At 39.1% G+C, this 12,802-nt stretch overlaps 1 protein-coding gene across 18 annotated transcripts in view; it reads left to right on the top strand.

Moving 5' to 3' along the window:
• The window catches only part of CDK19 (cyclin dependent kinase 19), a 209,730-nt gene that overhangs the window by 133,093 nt on the left and 63,835 nt on the right, over window positions 1-12,802 (top strand). For all 18 annotated transcript variants that reach the window (XM_023727654.1, XM_004372464.2, XM_023727668.1 and 15 more), the window contains one exon: window positions 7,989-8,099. In XM_023727654.1, the coding sequence (XP_023583422.1) occupies window positions 7,989-8,099 (111 nt within the window). The remainder of the gene's footprint in view (window positions 1-7,988; window positions 8,100-12,802) is intronic.

The raw sequence follows: 12,802 nt of genomic DNA, 5'->3' as shown, positions 1-12,802 counted from the left end.
AAGCTGGTGATAGGGAACCCAAGGTTGAGTAAGGATAGTGTTGATGTGTTGTGAGGTTGTTAACCATTGTCATAGGGCAACATGTGTACTGTTAAATGAGAAGCTATTTTTTTCTGTAAGCCTTCATCTAAAGTGAGAATAGCAGCACAATTGGAAGAGTGTAGTCGATGTCACTGAACTGTGCATGTAGAAATTTTTGAAATGGCATATCTTCGGCTATGTATATTTTCACCAGAAAAAAAAGGTCGAGAAGGGAGAGGGTTGACATGTTGTGGGGTTGTTAACCAATGTCATAAAACAATATGTGTACTGCTGTTTAATGAGAACCTATTTGTTCTGTAAGCCTTCACCTGAAGTACAATTAAAAAAAAAAAAAGACAATTTAAAAAAAAGGTAAAATTATGACTATTATACAGATATAAAATGAACACACTTAAGGTTTTATTTAACTCATTAATTAAAGGAACCAAGAAGATGTTATAAACCATTCAAAGGAGAATCCTTAGAACAGACACATTTATATATTAGGAATATTGAAATGAATACATAAATTGAGGCAAAACTTGCTTCTTCCATGATGCGGGAAGGAAGTCAGTGAAACTCTACTGGAAGGACAGAATTTGCATGTCTGCATACAGTCATGTGCTGCATAAGGTCCATTTTGGCACTGTTCGACCACATATACATTCATGGTCCCGTGAGTTCAGAGATCCCAGTCAGAAAATGGAATATAGCGAATGTAACTGGACATAGCAAATTCGCGCAACATGTATCTCATGTCTCATGTATGCAAAGCGATTGTGCTGCCAGGCACCCATTTATTAATGTGATCCATTGTAGGCACCTCGAATTTTAATATAACAGGCTCTATGGGGGTTGGTTCTTAACTGTAGGTTGTACGACTAAGTAAGTCAGATGTTCATAACCCAGGGACTGCTTGTATATAACATGATGTTCGCACAACGTCCTATTTCACAGAACATGCCATAGACGTTTAGCTACACATGACTGTATAAGATTTACTTTGCACTGCTATCCGTTATCAAGGATGCCCAGAGTTGTAAAATAGCTTCCACAGAAATAGAATCTGATAAACTGTAAGGATGTGTCCTTGACTGCGTATTTTTTCCACTGAGGTACAATTTTTTTCCTATATAAGTTACTAGAAAGCCTTTATGGAGGCAGTGGTGGTTCGGATGTAGAATTCTCACCTTCCATGTGGGAGACTTGGTTGATTCCAGGTCAGTGCACCTCATGTACAGCCACCTCCATCTGTCAGTGGTAGTTTGCATAGTGCTGTGATACTGAACAGGTTTCAGCGGAGCTTCCAGACTAACATGGACTAGAAAGAAAGGCCTGGCAATCTACTTCTGAAAATCAGACAGTGAAAACCCTATGGATCACAACAGTTCAATCTGCAACTGATCATGGGGATGGCACAGGGCCAGGGCGTGTTTTGTTCTGTTGTACATGAGTTTGCCATGAGTTGGGCAAACTTGACAGCAGCTAATGATGAAGAAAGCTTTTGGTTTTCGGAGTTCTTCAGAATTGTAAATAAGGAATATAGATCTGTAGTATGTTTGATAGTGGTGGTATGGGGCAGATGAGGATTTTTGCCTGAGCAACTGGAGTGATAAAGTCACTCTTACTGGAATGGGGGAAGAGCAGCTGTTGGGATGGGATGCAGGGAGTGGAGATCACAACCTCAATTTTGGTCTACTTCCAAGTAGAGAGATTGAAGAGACAGTTGGATACTTATATCTGGAGTTCACAGAATATGTGTGAGCTAAACATTTGAGAGTTAATGCTTGTAGGTGACACTTAAAGCCATGAAACTGGATGAGATCACTAAAAATCACCTTCAATGTGCCAGGCATTGTGCTAGTCCTTGGTGATACAGCGATAAATTACAAATTGTCTTTGTTCAAGTTTCTGGTTAATAAGGGAGGCGGATGTGAAGAGTTAAAATAGTGTAAAAATACACTAATACAAATACATATAAAATACAGATAATTCAGTAAGGCCAAATTTGAGAGTCATCCGAAACTTCTTCATCACCCTTAAACTTACTAGTTCAGTGGTTGGACCAAGGTAGTCAAAGTGTGGTACCTTTTACAAGAGCTGGCGTCTCTGCCAACCCACTACCACCAGCATGTTCTCGGTGCTATTAGAGAACCTCTCCTGACATTTCTGTATGGTTTATAGTGTTTTTCATTATTTGGTCTTTGCCTTATCTCTTACTTTGCTTTCTTAGACCTGTTCCTAACAACGGAGATGATCCATTTTATATTTTTGAAATAGCACTCTTACTGTAGAGTGAAAGATGAATTAGGAGAGAGTAGACATAGGTAACATTAATGTATTTGCAATTTCTTTACCTTAATTTGCCTTCACATTGGTATTTAGTGACTATAATTATAGAGACTTGTCAGGTAGAAAAAGTATAAATGAGTATACAGAAATGGATATGTATATTGCTGTACTAGAAAATACAGATTTGGAGATTAGGAAAAAATTCCTAGTAAATGCATGTAGTTGCAAACTTTACACTCTTCTCCCATGTATGCCATATTAAAAGGTGACCTAGAAATACCATGTAGCTGTAAAGAATAAGAAAGATTTTTATATACTGATACTGAGATATTTCCAAGGTAGATTAAGTGAGAAAAAAGAGAGCACAGTGCAGAACAGTGTGTATATTATGCCATCTTTTGTGTAAGAAAGGGAGGATTAGTATATATATTCATATTTGCTTTTATTTGCATAAAGAAACACTAGAAGGATTAACAAGAAACTAATAAAAATTATTACCTCTGGGAGACAAGAAGCAATGGGGTCACTGGAAACAGGAGTGTGATGAGACATTTCAGTGTATACCATTTTCTGTACTTTTGGTTTTTGAACCATGTTAATGTATTACTTAGTCAAAATAATTTTTAACATGGTACTTAAAATGGATTCATTATAGAGGGATCAACAGTTTGTAGTCACAGAGAACATAAGCTCTAGAGATGCTGATTAAATACCGCCACATGTGACATCCTCTCTCCTAGACAAGTGAGGTCAAGGGGTCAAGAGTCTGCCAGTGTTGCTGTTTCATGAGCCTGGCTTAGATGGAAAAGTGGAGTTCACCTTCACATTCACTGCAGGAAGCAAGGAGAACATATTTTGGGTTGTTGTCATTAGTTGCCTTCAGTCAGTTCCAACTCATAGCAGCCCCATGTGTGCAGAGTAGAACTGTTCCACAGGGTTTTCAAGGCTGTGACCTTTCAGAAGCAGATCACCAGGCCTTACTTCTGAGGTGCCTCTGGGTGAATCTGAACCGCAAACCTTTAGGTTAATAGTCCAGTACTTAAAACATTTGCACCACTCCGTATTTTGGGTAAAAACTTAATAAAAAAGCTGAGTAGATTCTCTTTAAGTTCATCAGCATCATGGAGCCAGAAAGAGGGAGACAAATCAGCGAGATCCCTTAACACCAAACCAAACCCACTGCCGTCGAGTCAGTTCCGACCCATAGAGCCTATAGGACAGAGTAGAACTGCTCCATAAGGTTTCCAAGGTTGTGATCTCTACGGAAGCGGACTGCCACATCTTTCTTCCGTGGAGTGGCTGATGGGTTTGGTTGACAGCTGAGCGCTTAACCACTGCATCACCAGGGCTCCTTTGAGCCTTCTTACCAAGGTCCAATCGCTCAAAGGTGGCCACGGCAGCCATAGCAAATTATTAAACATGTTTCTCAACACAGTCAGGAAGCCTAAAGCATTTAAAAGCAACAAATTGGATATAGCTCTGCATCGCTCCAAAATGAAACTTTCTCTGATTCCATCATTAATTAGAAGCTTATTTTGTCTAATGCTTGCATTTGAAGCAAGAAGCAGTACTGTTAAAGGAATCACTAAAGCATTTCTTAGGCAGTGACAACAAAGAACTGATAGCTGAGAACCCTCCTAATCACTGGTCTCCCCCAGAAGGGAGTGTTTCCCACCTAGATCCAACAGTTCATATAGATAGACCCCTGAGGCAGGCTGTGAAAAGTGGAAGGTGGCCTCAGGGCATCCCAGTCTATCCTAGCTCTTGCCTCTTACTATGTTCCAGGGCATACGGGTTTGAGGGAGAACATCGGGAGTCATATCTTGAAATGATGTCTAAATTATAGATGGTAGAGAGCTTTCCAGCAAGGCTTTCAAGGTGTTTGGTGAGTAGCAAGAGCTGAGGTGCAAAGCTAAAATGATGAAATTGAGGAACTAGGAAGGTAGCAGAAAAGTAGGCAACTGGGAAATAATCTGTAAAAATTCCACAGGTGGAGTTCAGATGCCAGTAGTAGCTTTTTACATAATCCTAGCACAGGCACTCAAGGTAAGCTTTACTCATTTAAAGGTATTAGAGTGTGCAAGCAATTTATTTCTCTCTTCTTCATTGAGCTATTTATATGTTCTCACTTCATTGTAGGAATGAAGACAGAGACATCAGCTGTAATGGGAAAAGCATGGACTTTGGAATCAGGCAGATCTATTCAAATCCTAACCCCTTCTCTTTCTATCTGTTTGACTTTGGTCAAGTTATGTCCTAGGGTAAAAACGTCACAAAATTTAGTAAAGCAAAAAAGAAAGGTTTTATTTGGCATATATTGGAAGAGGCAAAAGTGGGAAAATGGCAAGCATGCTGCCAGAGCCAGAATGACCAGCATATATTAACATTACAAATGGGCAAAACCACTGAAAGCTTCACCTTTTCACAGATTAGCTAGAAACTGCTAAATCTGATTCTACATTTTGAATTGTCTGTCTTAATTATCACTGGTACAGGTTTCAGTAAGGATGGTCTTCATTGGTCCAACAGATCTTCTATTCACTAAATGCTAATAGAAAAAGATAAAAGTGGAAAGTCTTTTGTGCTCTGTTTATGATTTGTTTACGAGAAAGTTTCCCTAAAAGATGTTTTCCAAGGTTGTCCTAGCTATTGTCTTTATATGTCAGGGCCCAGTTGATGTGTCCTTGTGAGTCCAGCTCCACCTGGGTTACATTCTCTATGCTCAAGAACAGGGAATAATGGCTCCAGTATTATCTCCTAAATCAGTTGTTTTGTCACTTTGAACCCAGGTTCTGTGTCCATCATAGGGCTGTTATAAGGATTAAATGAGAAAATTTATACATAATCATCTTGCACTTAGAAAGTATTCAATAGAAGTTTCTTTCCCTCTGCCTTTTTGTTACATCCATACAGCTTTACATTTAAAAGACACTCAAAATATTTGTCAAATTAATTATGTTTCTCTCTACCTATTAAATCTGAACCCTGGTTAAGGACAGCTGAAGGCAGGCATACTTACAAGGCTTTCACCTTGAGCAGCTAATGTCATTGTTGCTGAATATTTTATCAAGCAACTGTCCGGTATATGCCAAGTGCTAAGTTTTCACTTGCTGATCTGGTCTCCTCATTATCAGAGTTCAGCTTGAACATTATACTTTGTGAAGGCCTATTCCTTTTCTCTATTTCCAGAACCTCTTCTCCACACCAATTTTTATAAGTGGGTATGAGAATCATTCCATTATTCTCACTACTGCCATCATCACCACCACCACTAGGAGTTGCCATCAAGTCGATTGTGACTCAGGGCAACCCCATGTTACAGAGTAGGGTGGTCATAAGGTAATTTTCTTAAAACATTTCCTGAGGGCAGCTGAGGGGATTTCTGATAAGGGTTTTGTGTCAAGACGCTCCCTTAGGGACGTTCTTTCCATGTCTTTAGTTTACCACAGGAAAAAGAAAGGTTTTCTTTGTTAGGTACTTAAGTCTGTTTAAGGGTTTGACAGTTGCAGGGGAAATCCTTTGTCCATCTATGGGTTTGATGGTTGCAAGGGTAAAAGGAAAAGTAACAAAATGGAGTAGGGCCCAAGCCTGAACCAGCCCTTTCAGATATACCGGGAACCTCAATCTCAATTTTTTAGAAGCCCTTATACACCTCTACCATGTCCCCATGCATCTATCAGTTTGTGGTACTGTGGTGGCTTTCGTGTTGCTGTGATGCTGGAAACTATACCACCAGTATTTTAAATATCAGCAGGGTCGCCCATGGTAAACAGGTTTCAGTAGATCTTCCAGATTAAGACAGACTAGGAAGAAGGACCTGGCGGTCTATTTCTGAAAAAATTGGCCAGTGAAAACCTTACAAATAACAGCAGTGATGTAGGATGGATTAGGTAATTTGCCATTGTAAAGATGAGAAAATTGAATCTCAGAGTGGTTAAGTGACTTACTCAAGAGTAAACATCTAGTTTAAAGGAAAAAAAAAAATACTTTCATAAATAAAATAATGTTTGGGACCTAGATTTAAAAAACTGCCCTCAGAAGTTTCCAGCAGCAGAGAAAGAGAAGAAAGACTGTTATTGCCATTTGAAAACAATGCTTTTGAGATTTATATGGTAGATGATTCAGGTAATTTTTCAGGAAAGAAACTAAATTTTTGTTTTTATGACTTGAAGATACTGAGTGAGAACAAATTCTTCCATTCTAACTCTGCCTCAGTGTTTCTGAGTGTTTTGGGGATGATGGACTTCTGTAACCAAGGAGCCCTGATTGCTCAGTGGTTAAGCGCTTGGCTGCTAACCAAAAGAAAGGTCAGCAGTTCGAACCCACCAGCTGCTCTGTGGGAGAAAGATGTGGCAGTCTGCTTCCGTAAAAATTGCAGTCTTGGAAACCCTATGCGGCAGTTCTACCTTACCCTGTAGGGTTGCTATGAGTTGGAATTGACTCAATGGCAATGGGTTGGGACTTCGTAAGAGTCTATTTAAAGTTTCGGGGGGAGGGGAAGAGGTTGGATAATATATACTATGTTTCAAAAGTCTTAAAAATACGGGCCTTTTGACCCAATAATTCCAAGATTTTATCCTAACGAATGATGTGTACAAAGATTTAGCTATAAAAATGTCCCTTGTGCTCTTGATGTTGATAATAATGGGGGTGATGTTAACTGAGTGCTTACCACTGGGCAGCCCCTGTGAAGTAGTGAGTCTTTTTAAATTCACATTTCATAAATGAGGGAACAGGCAAAGTGAGGTCAGTGACTTCGTCAGGGTCACACAGTTAAAAACATTAGAGCCAGAATTTGAAACCTAATCCAAGTCTCATTCCAGAGTTCACACCTTAAACCATTACACTGCGTTATTGTTCCTTGATGGAAAAAACTGAAAATAAAATCTGTGTCTGATAACGAGAATCCATGGGCTACTTTGTAATCCATATAATCATTAAAATCCTTGTTTTAGAAATATATTTTTAATGACTTGAAAAATGTTTGAGGTTTATTAAGTAGAAAAAGGATACAATGCAATATGTGCACAGAGCAGTGGTTCCTAAATTTGTCTGTTCATCAGAATCCCCCAGAGAGCTTCAAAACAATACTGATGTGTGTGCCCTACCCCTACAGATTGTAATTTAATTGTTGGTTTAGGATGTGGCCCGAGCTTTGGAATTTTAAAAAGATCTCCAGGTCATTGTAATATTTGGAGTAGTCTGAGGACCTATATCTTAGAGTATAATCCCATCTTAAAAACACACATACATATAGAGAAAGGATTGGAGGGATGCACACCAAAATGTTGACAGAATGTATCTTTTAGTGGAGCCCTGGTGGCCCAATGGTTAAGCGCCTGGCTGCTAAACGGAAAGGTTGACAAGGTTCAGACCCACCTAGCAGCCCCTTGGAAGAAAAGACCTGGCTAATCTGCTTCTGTAAAGGTAACAGCCTAGGAAATCCTATGGCGCAGTTCTACTCTATCATATAGGGTAGCTGTGAGTTGGAATCGACTCGATGAAACACAGCAGCATCTCTTAGAAGTGGGATTTTGGATGATATTTTTTTTTCTTTTATTTTCCTTATCTGGATTTTCTAATTTTGCAGAAATTTTATTTGAAATTATAAGAAGTTTGTCATCTCCCCCTCCTTGCTAACAGAATAGTGACCCCTCTTTTCCTCTTGCATTTAGCTTTTGCGAGAATTGAAGCACCCAAATGTGATCGCTTTGCAGAAGGTGTTCCTTTCTCACAGTGACCGCAAGGTGTGGCTGCTGTTTGATTATGCAGAGCATGATTTGTGGGTAAGTCTGAATCACTGTATTTTTAGCATTGTTTTGTGTAGTATGGAGACATACATGTATGAGATACATACTGCTAATTCACAGAAAAGCTTACTCTGTTGAGAATAAATGCATAAATGAATAAATACAAATGTTTTTAAAAATTTGAGCAATAAACATTAACATCTTATTTTACTGAGAATAGAGTACGATGAAACCTGTGAGAGCTGGAACTCTACAGGACTGCCTTGTTTTTCCCGGTCTCGCAAATTTTCCACCTTTGACAGGGTGTAGTATTACCACTTTTCTATTGCTGTCTATTAGTGGAAAATATTTGAGTTTTCCTTCTCTGACAGGTTTCCACCTTACACAGGTTCCGGGTTTTGCAGGTTTTACTGTATTTGTAATATTCAGAAATTTCCCTTTAGAAAATTTTAAGAGTGGGAGATTGTCATTTTATGTAGGTAATCAATGACAGTTTACTAATATGTGTAGTGAAAATTCTTTTGTGGTACATACAGTAGTTCAAATTTAACCAGTTATGTATTTGTGAATAGTTTCTCTTTCTAAGTTAAGGTCAACCTGTTGCAGCATTTTGCCATTTAAAACTGGCTCCACCAAATAGAGGTATATAGAAGTATATAGTAGTGTGTGTATATATATATATATATATATTTATTTATATGTATATATTATCTATATATATTATTTTGCATATTTTAATGGTATTTTATCAATATATGAAAGAAGCCAAAAATTCTGATTCCTAACTTTTTAAGTTAGTAATCAGGTCATTTAAACATTTTGTCAGAGGAACTGCTAAAATAAAAAAAAATAGACAAGGGCCCAAAGTCCATCAAATGGGGAACAGACAGTCTTCGTAACAAAAGAATTGGATGTCCATCTGCAAAAAAATGAAACAGGACCCATACCTCAGACTATATACAAAAACTAATTGAAAATGGATCAAAGACCTAAATATAAAGCCAAAAACTATAAAGTTCATAGAAAAAAAATAGGATCAATGCTAGAGGCCCTAATACGTGGCATTAACAGGTTAGAAACCATAACCAACAACACACAAATTCCAAAAGATAAGCTAGATAACTGTGATTTTCTAAAAATTAAACACTCATGCTCATCAAAAGACTTCAAAGTCAGACAAAGGTCTAATCTCTAAAATCTACAAAGAAATCCAGCACCTCTACAACAAAAAGACAAATAATCCAATTTAAAAATGGGCAAAGGAAATGAACAGACACTTCACCAAAGAAGACATTCAAGTGGCCAACAGACACATGAGGAAATCCTCCTGATCACTAGCCATTAGAGAAATGCATATTAAAACCACAATGAGATACCATCTCACTCCAGCATTACTGGCACGAATCAAAAAAACTGGAAATAACAAATGTTGGTGAGAGGCTGCAGGGCGATTGTAACTCTTATTCACTGCTAGTGGGAATGCAAAATGATACAACCATTTTGGAAAATGATACGGAGCTTCCTTAGAAAGCTAGAAATAGACCATACGATCCAACAATCCCACTCTTAGGAATATATCCTAGAGAAATAAGAGCCGTCACACGAATTGACATATACACACCTATGTTCATTGCAGCATTGTTCATAATGGCAAAAAGATGGAAACTACCTAGATGCCCATCAACAATTGAATGGATAAACAAACTATGGTACCTACACACAATATGGAGTATTATGCAACAATAAAGAACAGTGATGAATCTGTGAAGCATCTCATAACATGGATGAAACCGGATGACATTATGCTGAGTGAATTAAGTCAATCACAAAAGGACAAATATTGTATGAGACCACTACTGTAAAAACTCATGAGAAGTTTACACACGAAAAGAAACAATCTTTATTGGTTACGAGGGATCGGGGGGTGGGTACTAAATAGACAACAGGTAAGTGGTAACTTTGGTGAAGGGTAAGACAATATACAATACTGGGGAAGCCAGCACAACTTGTACAAGGAAAGGTCATGGAAGCTCCATAGACACATCTAAACTCCCTGAGGGACCAAAATGCTGGGAAGAGGTCTGTGGGGAGCATGGTCTCAGGGAACGTCTAGCTCAATTGGCATTACACAGTTTATAAAGAAAATGTTCTACGTTCTACCTTGGTGAGTAGCGTCTGGGGTCTTAAAAGCCTGTGAGCAGCTATCTAAGATACTCCACAGGTCTCAACCCTTCTGGAGCAAGGGAAAATGAAGAAAACAAGATACAAGGGAAAGACTAGTGCAGAGGACTAATGGACCACCACTGACTGCTCTGACAGGGATCACAACAGAGGGTCCTGGACAGAGCTGGAGAAAAATATAGAACAAAATTCTAACTCACAAAAAAAGACCAGACTTACTGGCCCGACAGAGACTGGAGAAACCCCGAGAGTATGGCCCCTGGACACCCTTTTAGCTCAGTAATGAAGTCACTCCCGAGGTTCACTGTTCAGCCAAAGATTAGATAGCCCCATAAAACAAAACAAGACTAATGGGCACAACAATCCAGGGACAAAAACTAGAAGGCAGGAGGGGACAGGAAAGCTGGTAATAGGGAACCCAAGGTTGAGAAGGGACAGTGTTGACATGTCATGGGGTTGTTAACCATTGTTATAAAACAATATGTGTACTAACTGTTTAATAAGAAACTATTTGTTCTGTAAATGTCCATCTAAAGTACAATGAAAAAATACTAGATAGTAGACAAGAATTACCTTAGGTGAAGGGAAGGACAGCAAACACTACAGGGGAAGTCGTCACAATGGGACTAAACCAAAGCTAAGAAGTTTCCTGAATACAGTCAAACACTTTGAAGTACAGAGTAACAGGGGCAGGGGTCTGGGAACCATGCTTTCAGGGGACATCGGTCAGTTGGCATAAAAAATGTTATAACGTTTAAGAAAATGTTCTGCATCCTACTTTGGTGAGTGGCGTCTGGGGTCTTAAAAGCTAGCAAGCAGCCATGTAAGATGCATTAGTTGGTCCCAACCACCTGGAGTAAAGGAGAATGAAGAATACCAAAGACATAAGGAAAGTATAGCCCAAGAGACAGAAAGGGCCACATAAACTAGAGACTTTATCAGCCTGAGACCAGAAGAACTGAATGGTGCCTGGCCACCACCAATGACCGCCCTGACAGGGAACACAACAGAGAGTCCCTGATGGAATGGGGGAAGGGAACTCAAATTCTAGTAAAAAGACCAGACTTAATGGTCTGACTGAGACTGAAGGAACCCCAGAAAGCATGGCCCCCAGACTCTCTGTGAACCCAGAACTAAAACAATTCCTGAGGCCAACTCTTCAGACAAAGATTGGACTGGACTGTGGGACATAAAATGATACTTATGAAGAGTGTGCTTCTTAGCTCAAGTAGATACATGAAGCAAAATGGGCAGCTTCTGTCCGAAGGTGAGATGAGAAGGCAGAGAGGGTCAGGAACTGGTTGAGTGGAGATGGGAAATCAGGGATGGAAAGGAGGAGTGTGCTGCCACAGTATAAGGAGTAATTAGGGTCACATAACAATGTATGTATAAATTTTTGTATGAGAGAATAACTTGAATTGTAAACTTCCACTTAAACCACAACAATAAAAAAAATACAATTAAAAAATAAACTCATACTTGGCAATATGTTCAAATTATGGGTAACTAAATTTAGATTCAGTTTTGTATGGTTTGTCATCTATGTAAATTACAAATCTGTTTAGGACTTACTTTAACAGACTCATAGGTCTAGCAGGAACTTTCAGAATTTATAGTGTTACTGCAGACATTGGTAAGAACCTCCAGTATGTTTTTCCTCATTTCTTTCATAACCATGAATTATCGCATTACCCCAATTTTTCTTGGTCTGTAGTTCAACCAAGGTTTACCTGATAATGTGTGTACTTCACTTTGAATATCAGTGATGTGATGAATTACCTCAAAAAAGATGTAGCACATTGGACTAGTCAGATCCTGTAGAACCATGCTGTCCAGTTTGGTGGCCACTAGCCACATGTGAGGAGAGCCCTGTGGTGCATCAGTTAAGCACTCCACTGCTAACCGAAAAGTTGGCAGTTCAAACCCACCCAGCAGCTCCACCGGATCAAGACCCAATACCCATTGCTGTCGAGTTGATTCCAAATGACAGTGACCCTATAGAACTGCACCATAGGATTTCCAAGGCTGTAATGTTTACAGAAGCAGACTGCTGCATCTTTTCCCTGCGAAGTGGCTGGTGGGTTCGAACTGTCAGCCTTTTGGGTACCAGTTGAGTGCTTAACTACTGTGCTACGAGGGTTCCCTTTGGATCAGTTCTACTCTGTCACATGGGGTCACTACGAGTCGAAAATTGACTTCAGGGCTCCTAACAACAACAGCCGCGTGTGGCTGATGAGCACTTGAAATGTGGTTTGTCCAAATTGAGATATGCTGTAAATGTAAAATACACACTATTGATTACATGTTGAAATGATAATATTTTAAATATATTGGGTTAATTAAAATGTTAAAATTAATTTTAAATGTTATTTTTCTTTTTTAATGTGGTTGTTAAAAAATTAAAGCTACACATAGCTGCACCGGTGGGATCCCTGGGAACTTTGCGGTTCTTTAACCTTTCTGATTCTTATTTATTCATCCTTTTCTTTTCTTCCACCTCCCTTTCTGTTTTTCTCCATTTCATAGTCTCTCATCTCTCCACTCCAACGGCAAGCTCC

The sequence above is a fragment of the Trichechus manatus genome, unplaced genomic scaffold (assembly GCF_000243295.1).
Source record: "Trichechus manatus latirostris isolate Lorelei unplaced genomic scaffold, TriManLat1.0 scaffold00017, whole genome shotgun sequence".
Classification (NCBI taxonomy): Eukaryota; Metazoa; Chordata; class Mammalia; order Sirenia; family Trichechidae; genus Trichechus; species Trichechus manatus.
This window is presented reverse-complemented; position numbering and strand designations above follow the sequence as displayed.